We start from the raw sequence: 10,840 nt of genomic DNA, 5'->3' as shown, positions 1-10,840 counted from the left end.
ACATTGAATAATATTAATACAGGACATTTGATCATGTCTTTAATCTGCACCATTAGCAGCAAAACCCGCTTCAGCAGCCTTCTTCTCCCTCTGTTTTTCCCTTTTTTTCTTGTTTTTTAATGCGTTCTTGCTCATTTCTCTGCAATATATACAGGTTTATTGATAAAACAATTTATAAAAACGAAGAGACACATATTTTTGTAAGACGAAAAGAGAATGTAAATGTGAGAGACTAGTACTTACACTGATGGGCTTCCTCCAAAGAGCTACATTAATCATTGCCATCAGAAACCCACACAGAATTACCAGGAAAAAAATAAGTCAGCAAAAAAAATTTTACGGATCAAGCAATGTTAATGATTATAGTTTTTCAAGTATTCTAAGATGGAAGTAGAATGGTAAAATGCGTGGGATATGGTAATTGGTGTTTTTGCACAAGTCAGTAGGAGTGGATGAAAACCAAAAGAAAAAATAAAAAAACGATCCGTAACCAATATAACAGAACCAAACCCAAAACTGACGGTATGGTGTTATGTTTTTGTAAAAACCGAACTTTCGGTTTTGTATGTAATCAAAACCGAACTGAACCAAATTTATGGATTTTCATTTTTAGTTTTGTAATGTAAGTAATTTGAAAGACATTTAATAAATTGTTTTACCAAAATATTTAGCACAAAGGTATAATAATCAACTAATTATTAATTAACAAAATTGTTTTTTGGTATGGTTTGAGCCCAAAACTGACCCATTAACACCCCTACAGTTCAAATTCTAGATTTCTAGTCACAAATAACTAGTGTTCAACTATATTACAACAATACTATATCATTTATCAAATTTTTTAATAAATAATTCGGGGGGTTTATGCATACAATACACTTTGCAAGAGCAAGACCGGTATCTGTATTAGCATTTTTGTTTCCCGTCAGATAAAACAAAACCCGAATCAACCCATTATAAAAATGAATCAAAAGTTCAAAACATTATGACATTAATTTCCAAATAACGTAAAATAACTGTATTTATCATACCTCTGCTTCCTTGGCCGCTTTAGCCTTTGCATGAGGCGGTTGATATGCAGCGGGTTTCTTCAGAACAGGAGGGTTAATAGGTTTAGCCTGAGAAGATTTTGACCCTTGTCCTGAATAATAACCATATAACTTTAGTTCTACAATTTTAAAAATAAAATAAAAAAATAATAGTAATAGAAGAAAAAGGACCTTGTTGTTTGCTTTCCACTTTTAATGAGTCAACAGCCTTAGCAAGTTCTTCAATTTCACCAAACTTGTCAGGTGAATCAGCTTTCCAATCGACCTGTGAGAAGAGTTAGACAAATAAGAGAAGTAGGCTTGTAAACAAACCAAACGTACAGTGAAATGCCCGTGTACCGTTTGGTGGGAAGTTCGTCTGTTTAGTAAGCGAACCAACATGAACAATTGTTCTTGTTCATTTAATTTAAGAACATGAACACATTTCTAGTTCATTCATTTATGTTCGTCAGATTACGTTTGCTTGCATATTCATCTAAACTTATTAAGCCCATTACAGTTTAGTCTAGTTAGTTTTAGCATTTCCGTCACAATTTAACGTAGCTTAATTAATTTTTAGGCCGAAAATAGTTATGTCCATATTAACTTAGAATTGGTGCTCGCTTTATTCATTCAGTTATACTATTCACAAATGAGCATAAACAAAAACAAACGCATTCATCTTCTTAACAAACAAACACAAACAAGAAAACCCTGTCCGTTTAATTGTTCATGTTCATTGTCTGTTTGGTTAAAGATTAAAAAAAAGTATGATTAACCAAAGAATAAAAATAAGAAACTTTACCTGATACAGTTTATCAAACTTTTTCTTGAAGAGTGATTTTCCATTGTAATGGAAGATTTTGATCCTACAATAGCGGGTCAAAATTGTGTTCAAAATTTCAAATGTATAATAAAGAGTTTGATTATTTTGGTACTAATATAGTTTTTGTAATCATATGTATTACACAAATTATTTACAGAGTCAAGAGAATACAAGTTAACAGAAACATACCCGTTGTCCACTTGCAGCCTAGGAGCTGTTGTGGCGGTCATGAAATAACGGCCATCAGGGGACCACTCACTCGTCACTGACCATTCAGCCTTGGTGGTCCCAAGTTGCTTTTTATCTACATAGTCCCAGAATGCCTGAAAATTGCAACATAAGTTAGAGTGTAAACAAGCCAAGCTGCTCATGAGCTACTCAAGATTGGCTGGCTAAAAGCTCAAACCAAGCCGAGCTTAAAAGAGCCGAACCTAAAAAATAAGCTTTAATAAACGCGGCCACAGCCTAAACGAGCCTATTATTTACATGATTATTACATCATATATTAGATATATTTATACAACAATAATTATGATGTATACAACTATGAAAAAATAACTAAATAATATATATATATATATATAAGTTAATAAATTATAACTAAAATATACAAAAAAACAATTTTAGATGTATATAAACTAATTAAGAAATAATAACCAAGCTGAGCTCACGCTTGGCTCGTTTACACTCGTATTTATAAGTTAGTTGGTTATATGACCAAAAAGGATCATACAATACTTATTATGGTGCAACTGTGCATGAAACCAAAAAAACTGACACATAACCGTAATAGCCAAACACAATAAAAAACCGATGGTTTGAACTTATGTTTTTGTAAAACCCAAACTTTGGGTTTTGCGTGTAAATAAAACCAAAAACCGAACCGAACATAATTTATGGACTTACATTTTTAATGTGATTTTATTTAATTTATAAAAATTTGATAAATAGTGTTACCCAAATATATTAGCCCAGTTGTATAATAACAATTAAATTAGCAAAGAACTTTAAGCCCAAATTCGTTATTTTGGACCAAATTTTTCTATCCCAAAAAGTGAACCGAAATGATAAAACTGATAAAACCGAAACTGAACTGAACCCAAACCAAAAACCGAACGGTTTTTAAAAACTCAAACCGACCCATGCACACCCCTAGGGCTACCAGGGCCGGCTCAATCATTTTGGGGGCCCAAAGCGAAGCTAAAATCCGGGGCCTTTTGCAGGAAAAAAAATGTGGTTCTGGTTCTTCTTGTCCAGCTCGAATAAGATATCGGATAGCTATATTTTTGTTGAGAGAGCCAAGAGTTAATCTAATAATCTATATCTAAAAGACATGCAAATTAGCAATTAGAAAATGGGTAAAAGAAAATAAACGGATGTGCATAGCTATAGGTTTTAAAAAGAAATAATTAATGTGAATTGATGAGAGTTAAAGCAATCCTGGTTAGATTGAAAAACTAAAAGAAATACAATTATCAAGAATCGATCGCTGGTCTCCATGCCTACAAGATAAGATTCCTACCATTAAAGTACATAATGCCTTTGTTAGAATTATTTCATGTATTGATGTTTATTTATATTTCTACTTATTAATATTCTTTTAAGTTTTGGGGGCCCTTATAGGGTGGAGGCCCAAAGCAATTGCTTGGGTACACTCCCCCATGGGCCGGCCCTGGGGGCTACAACTACTCGGCGTTTACTGCACTACAATAAATAAAAAATAAAAATTAATAAAAAAACATTTGTAAACATACCATGTCACCTGGTAGGTTGCCATAGCCTGCCACTAATATGACTGCAGAAAAAACGATTAAGGCAAACACACCCTCGAGGCACTTTGCACCATAAAAGGTCCTTAAAATCATTTTACCATGCAGAAAGTAAGAAACAAACTATTATCTTAAAGGATACACCTTCCTTTTGGATTCCAACGAATGGTATTGTAAGGGCCTTCCCCGAGCTGTAGGAGAGGTTTGCACTTCTTGTCAAATATTGTTGCCGAGGCAGGCATAACTATCGTATGTCAAGTAAACAAATAATCAGTAGAAAAAAACAACAAAAGCCATATAGATTGATGAAGTAATGTGTAATATATGACACCTCAAGTTCCAATATAGTTATAGGTCATATTAAGTAATCAATATATGATATTCAATTGTAATAACGGGTTGTGAAAGTTAAGTAGATAACTATTTACATGTTCTTTTATCGTTTAAGCTGTAATTATCAGATAATCAGACTTTTGAGTGCTTAGTAAATTAGGATTTTTTAGGGAAATAATATATAAAACAATCAAAAATAATATCTAAGTGAAAATAGAAGAGAGTAAAAGGCATTTTAAGTTTATCCATCGACATTGCAGCTGACCTTTTGGCCCCTTCATATAATTAGAACTGAAGTTGGTTCACAATTAGGGCTGAGCACAGTTCGGTTCGGTTATTAGGCGAAACCCAAACCGAAACCAAAGTAATCAGTTATTTGAATATGCAAACCGTTCGGTTTTCCGGTTTTTCGGTTTTCAGTTTTTTGGTTAATTTTGGTTTCGGTTCGATTATTTTCGGTTTTTTTTCAGTTATGTGTTGACATTGCAAAAAAAAATTTAAAAATGAAAATGCATATTTTAAGCTTGTATAAGAACGTGTTGAGTACCACAATCCACATATATATTGAATTTAAAAAACAAAAATAGGCACGTGTTTACGTGGAACTATACGAATACAAAGTTGCTAAATAGAGTTTAAAAATTAAAAAGCATTTAAAGTTTAGTCCTGATCTTCATTCATCATCTTATTTATTTATCTTAAAAGCTTAGTGCATTCCTTATCATCTTGATAATCTTTATCATCATCAATCGGTTCGGTTCGGTTATTTTTGGTTTTTTAAAATTGGATAACCAAATCGACACCGAAATTTCGGTTTTTCAAAAAAACAAAAAATTAACCATCGGTTAATGCTTCGGTTCGGTTTTTTTGGAGCGGTTTTTTCAGTTAATTCAGTTTCGATTCGGTTAATTCGGTTTCTGCTCACCCCTAGTTCACATATATAAACCATCGAAACTTATTATTGGCATTTTAAATCACAATAATAAGTTTCTAAGGTTTATATTAACAATTTCAACTTCTGATTATGTGATTAGGGGGTGTTTGGGATTCCTTATTTTACCTCCTGATGACTTATATAATAAAGTCATAAGTTACAAAGTTGTAACTTATGACTTATACACTCACAAAACCTAACTTTCCCAAAAACCTTATAACTTATAGCCTATAATTTATAAGCTATAAGGTGGTAAAATAAGGAATCCCAAACACCCCCTTAGTTAGGGGTCAGATAGTCAGTTTATTCCAGCTGTGATGTCAATGGATAAACTAAAATCGTCTTTTACCTTTTTTCACTTCCACTAAAATATCACTTTTTATTGTCTTATATATTATTCCTAAAAATCGTAATTTCCCAAACACTCGAACATCCGATTAAATGATAAGTACAACTTAAAGTCTAAACAACAGAACATGCAACTACTATCTTCTGAACTTTTACAACCCATTATTACTACAGTTCATTAGCTTGTAAACGAACCGAACTTTCAGTGAACAGTTCGTTTATTTAATAAACGAACGAACATGAACAGATGCCTTCATTATGTTCGTGAACGTTTGTTCATTTAAACTCGTTTATTTTCATTTCTTAACATTCATTTATGTTTGTTAGTTCACATTTATTTCAGTCGCTTGTTTATGATCGTTAATATATTCAAATAAAATTTTTTGGCCCAATACAACTTGGTATAGTTTTAATAACTTTCTAGACCCAACACATTCTTCTTTGCATTGCTTTTAACTGGTTTTAGCTTGTTATGTTCATTCATATATGTTTAGTTATGTTCGTTCATTAACGTTCATGAACCATTCGTTTATACTGTTAACAAACGAACATGCTAATTTTATTAATGAACGAACACAAACAAGAAATATCCGTTCGTTTATTTGTCCACGTTGGTTAAAGTCAAACGAACGAAAAGGATACATCCATAAACAACGGCAAATTCTTTTCCCGAATATGACCACCGAACATCATGCACAGGCCCTTCTTTACCTGCAAAATTTTGTAACCACCTATCAACAACTTATGAAAACTTATTACTTTCTTGATAACTCTTTTAGCTAACATCATCATAACCAAAATGAGTTGTTAAACTTACGCAAGGATACAAGGCCATCATAACTGCCATCCAATGTTAAGTAATATAACTTTGTTTCACCATAGTAACTCTGGTTAGTTTTATCAACATCTGCCTGAGCCACAACCAGAAGCCCTGTTGAACCATGGTTCCAATGTTGCTGAACCGATGAGCACCTGAAGAAACTTTTTCGCGCAATTGGTTCACTCGAAGAATCCGGTGCACAAGCGTATATCTGAACACTACCTGGCATTCCCTGCAAATCAAGGTATTTGAGGCAAACGTAAAACATGAATGATGCAGCCCTCATGATACATATATAACGCTGCTAGTTTCAAACCTTTGATTCTGGAACAAATGCAGCTGCATGGGATCCCGGGTTCTTAGAAAGCTCAGCTGAAGCTATTCCAGGTACTCTAATCTTATGCACAACGCCTTTTGAAAAATCACTAGCATTAAAGAACTGAAGCTCGTTTGTTGCCATACGAGAAGCAACTGCTTCATCAGAGCTAAATCTAATCGATGGCCTAAATCATAATAAGTCGATCAGAAATCAAGTTATTTAACAAACAAAAAACAAACAAACAAACGTACCCAGTAAAATCCCACTCTTAACAAGGTTACTTGTAAACAAAACAAATGTTAAGTAAACTGTTCAGCTGGAAAGTCCTTTTGTTCATTTATTTAATAAATGAACAACCATGAACCATGTACAGAACTTCTATTCATTTAGTTAAACGAACGAACATGAACGCATACCTCGTTAGTTCATTTATGTTCGTAAACATTTGTTTATATATTCAATTAACTTTTAAGGCCCGTTATAATTTGGTCGAATTTATGAAATTAAGATATCACCCATTACAAATTAGTCAAGTTTAATTAACTTTTAGGCCCAATAGATTGATGTTCAATTTACTTTTGATTGGTGTTTGGTGGTTCGGTCAGTTATGTTCGTCCATTACGAACAGTTAGTTTATACAATAAGGAACAAACGCAAACATGTTCATTTTTTAACAAACAAACACGAATAAGAAAACCTCAGCCGTTTGGTTGTTCGTGTTCGATCGTTTGTTCTGTTTAAGTTAAATGAATGAGATATCCGAATCATAGACGTTTACCATGTTGCTTTAGTAGTGTTCTTTTGATAAAGGGCATAAACAGACTCCCCGGTCTCGGTTTTCCATAACGTGATGTTCTTTTCTTGTGGTGATGAAAATTTCTGGAACGTTTGAAGATATGTTCCACATGGAGATAATGCGGCAGCGAGAATGTTGGGAGATTCAAAACACCTAATTTCTTTCAAGGTTTTAGAGTCATAGATGCTAATTGAAGACTCCGATTTTATCACCATCAGTTTCGACCCATCTTCACTAAAATTTGCACTAGTGCAGGGAACTTTATCAAGCTTGATACTAGGTTGATTGTTACTGAAAGGTGGTCCGTTCCATATAACAAAACTACCGGGTTCTCTAACTGGGAGCACAACAATATAGGAACTAAGCGATTAAATATGCAAACAAAACTTGTTTCGGCAGGAAGTTCGTTTATTTAAGATACAAACGAGCAACGTTATTTGTTAATTTTGAGCATGAACTTATGTATCGTTCATGAGCATTCATTTATTTAAACATTTTAGGTCCATTACAATTTCGTATAGTTTTATGAAATGAAAATATAACTTAGTATAGCTTTATTTATTAATATAAATTTAGTCTAGCTCATCTATATTCAGGTTGGTGTTGGGTTGAAGGAACAAACATGAAGGCAGGCGTATATAAATTAAATTAAATACTAGTATAGCTGCATACCTAATATCTCCAATGGCGGTGCAAGTGACATTACAAGCGATTGAAATCTACCTGCACAAAACAAAATTGATCAGCTTCACTGATTGCAAACGATTTTAAAGGACGAATTGACACGCTTACAGGAGATAAGGCAGAAGTAACAGCGTTGGTTAGGGCTTTAGTCGGTGCTCAATATATAAGGTGTTGATGTGTAGGCTATACTCCAAATTAAACTCGACTCCTTTACTTAGTTTGGCTACCCTTTAAACTTAACTAGTTTGCGCGAGGAAATTGGTAACGGACTCGAGTTTTAAATACAAATATATAAATGCATTATAATAACTATCGTTTCGATATAAAAGAAATGTTTATCTATATATAAAACCACCTGGATGGTATCGGTTCGGCTCATTACGGTGTCGACATGGTACTACACTCACGATATAGCTTACAATAATAAGAGATATTCTATTGCGAGTACAATTTTGTTTTCAACGAAACTTACATACTTTATTGTGAATACACCTTCGTTTCAACAGCACTACATAGATGGAATAAACATGTCGTAATGGCTTAAAATCTACAAAAATCTTCGTATGGTGGTCATTATAAAAGATCGGTAACTTAATATACATATATGATAACAAATTAGGAAACATATTAAAACCATGAATACTTGCGCGGGGGGGGGGGGGGGGGGGTATTAAACAAAGTTTAGCAAAAAAGAATGTTTGGGATTAAATTAAAACAATCTAGAACTTTGAGAGGTTAATTTGAAATAACTTAAAATTAAGGGATAAAAGTTACAAAAACTACAAGACTAAAAGTGTAATATATGCATTTACATGGGTTAAATATGCATAAATAAAACTTCTACTTCAGTATGAAGTTTTGCTTTAATATAGTATATAATAGCTTTTACCCTATAAGGGTTTATTTCGATACTTCTTTTATACTATATTACTAGTTTCAGAGTCCGCGTCACACACGGGATGATCCAAATTATAAAATTACAAGTAAGCAAATAATCATATAGCGTATATGAAAAAATATATTACATCTATGTATGTATCTATACTATGTGTAACATATATAATTTTATTTATCACAAAATGATTTTTTTTAAATGAACTTAATAAAAAAATGCACGTGCAGAAACGTACCTGAGAACGCTTTCTTCAAGAACTATGTTTTTCAGAGCAACACCATGAAAAAGATTGTGATAAGTTTCAGGAAGCTTCTCAACTTTGTCATAGACTCATAATGACAACGTAAAAAATAACATGTTAATTCTTTCAATTTTGTGAATATTTTGCTTCATTTGAGCATAGTTTTGCATGACATGCTTCCCATATAACGTTTTCATTACCATTAAAGGAAAATTTAATGCATACAAATTTGATAAAAGTTAAAAGCATTGATAAGTCTGGGTGGCATTTCGAAAGTGTTCGCAATCTTTTCTTAAATTTTAATAGTTGAGAGAAAAATAGTCAACTTGCTAAATCCCGAACCTTTTGATTATTTTCAAAAATGCCCTTGAAAATAATTTTGAAACCCGAATCATCTTAAAAATCTAACTTTCATCCGTTCGACATTTTCAAATCAACACTTTGAACCCGTAAAAAATTTAATGACAAAAATCTATTAGCATTTTCAAACTTTTAAAAATACTCAGATTTTCTATTTTTGACATGTAACAAATTTTGATCTAAATGTAGTTAACTTGTACCAAACAATACATTTACTAACTTTTGATCCATAAAATTCAAATTTAAGTTCCACAAAAAACCCGAAACAATCCTTGATAAAAAAAACCAAAAAACTAAATATGATAAACTTTGTTATGCCAGATAGTGATTGGTATATAATAATAATAGATAAGTTGATTGATTTTAAAAATTGGATCGACTTATAAGCATATATTTATAATTTAATGATTAAAAAAATTACTTTGTAAAATGAAAGCATATTTGAGTTTTGTTTTATTTGCAATCTTCTACAATATACGTATTACAACATGTTAATCATAACATTTAAAATTATGTTATTTTTAATGTTTGACAAACATGGTTTGTGGTTGATTTTTGGATTTCACCAAATATTTTGAAATATATAGTAAAATAATATGTTAATATTTATTTTTATAAAAATGTATAGATATAATATAAATAGGGTATAAAAGGAAAGTGAATAATTTTTTATCTATTACATATATTATGGTCAATTAAGATATTAGTTTTGAAGGGAAAAGAATTTTGAGAAATAACCAAAAGATGACAAGTGTCCACAATTATTTTACTTTATTAGGATAAGTAGATTATTGTGAAGATATAATTTTCGATTATGATGTGTTATGTTTTAACTTAAGCATAAACCTTTGAGGTGTATATTTTGTATTAAAATCAAATGTTACTTGAATAAATAAATTATATTATGTTTACAGTTAAGTTTAGTTTGTGGGATTTTAGCATGCTTGTATGGGTTTTTTTTTGTTGCAGGGCTGTTTTGAAATTTCAGGGTTAGTAGTTTGGTTAGAGTTTAAGTATAGGTTTTGGGTTATAGTATTGTTGACATAGTATTGTAATACTTTTAACAGGTTTAATGCCTGTTATTTTTTGTTATCGTATGCAGTTTCATTATATTTTGTCCAAAATTTAATTTTTTTTTAGTTTTATTGTGTTATATGGGTTATTTATGTTATTATTTTTTATTTATTTATTGGAACTTTTTGAATATAATGCCCACTGAAATGCCCATATATTTTATCAGTCAACCTTTTTGAATATAATGATTACTTTGACGGCTTAAAGCTAGTTGATCCGTAAAACATTTGATGTGGTATGCCTTGTCCTAATTGGTTTCAACACTCTTATTGAACCATCCTAGAAAGTAACCAGATCATGCGTCTAATTGGGATTATACGCGTTACTTTCTTTAGGTTGTATAACAAAGGTTCGAATCGCAGGCGTGGTCCTTCTTCTAGTTACTACATAACCGTTATAACGAATCGTACATT

The 10,840-nt window shown here is 31.8% G+C and overlaps 1 protein-coding gene across 2 annotated transcripts; it reads right to left on the bottom strand.

Annotated features, from left to right (window-relative positions):
• Positions 1-7,904, bottom strand: LOC143633929 (eukaryotic translation initiation factor 2A). Of its 2 annotated transcripts, XM_077102137.1 has the most exons (13): positions 7,846-7,904; positions 7,156-7,510; positions 6,375-6,561; positions 6,056-6,290; positions 5,881-5,949; positions 3,766-3,867; positions 3,609-3,649; positions 2,044-2,177; positions 1,834-1,897; positions 1,221-1,314; positions 1,032-1,141; positions 244-266; positions 1-139 (listed from the first exon to the last, which is right to left on the bottom strand). In XM_077102137.1, the coding sequence occupies exons 1-13, from the start codon at positions 7,874-7,876 to the stop codon at positions 40-42; spliced, it is 1,545 nt and encodes a 514-aa protein (XP_076958252.1). In that variant the 5' UTR covers positions 7,877-7,904; the 3' UTR covers positions 1-39. The 2 variants fall into 2 exon arrangements, with proteins under 2 accessions (XP_076958252.1, XP_076958253.1); XM_077102138.1 differs by lacking the exon at positions 244-266 and having other exon boundaries at positions 5-139.
• Positions 7,905-10,840: the final 2,936 nt, after the last annotated feature.

This window comes from Bidens hawaiensis, unplaced genomic scaffold (genome assembly GCF_021521415.1).
Source record: "Bidens hawaiensis isolate Kalapana, Puna unplaced genomic scaffold, B.hawaiensis_p1.1 tig00006950_1, whole genome shotgun sequence".
Lineage (NCBI taxonomy): Eukaryota > Viridiplantae > Streptophyta > Magnoliopsida > Asterales > Asteraceae > Bidens > Bidens hawaiensis.
Note: the sequence above shows the minus strand (reverse complement) of the source record. Positions and strands in the feature narration are given on the sequence as shown.

Excerpts from the sequence above, each read along its gene's own strand:
- LOC143633929 (XM_077102137.1), bottom strand. The coding sequence starts at position 7,876 with ATGTCACTTGCACCGCCATTGGAGATATTAG. Across the intron at positions 3,868-5,880 it reads ATTTGCCGTTGTTTATGGAT|TTATGCCTGCCTCGGCAACA; the intron begins GTATCCTTTTCG and ends GACATACGATAG. Across the intron at positions 2,178-3,608 it reads GCAACCTACCAGGTGACATG|GCATTCTGGGACTATGTAGA; the intron begins GTATGTTTACAA and ends TGCAATTTTCAG.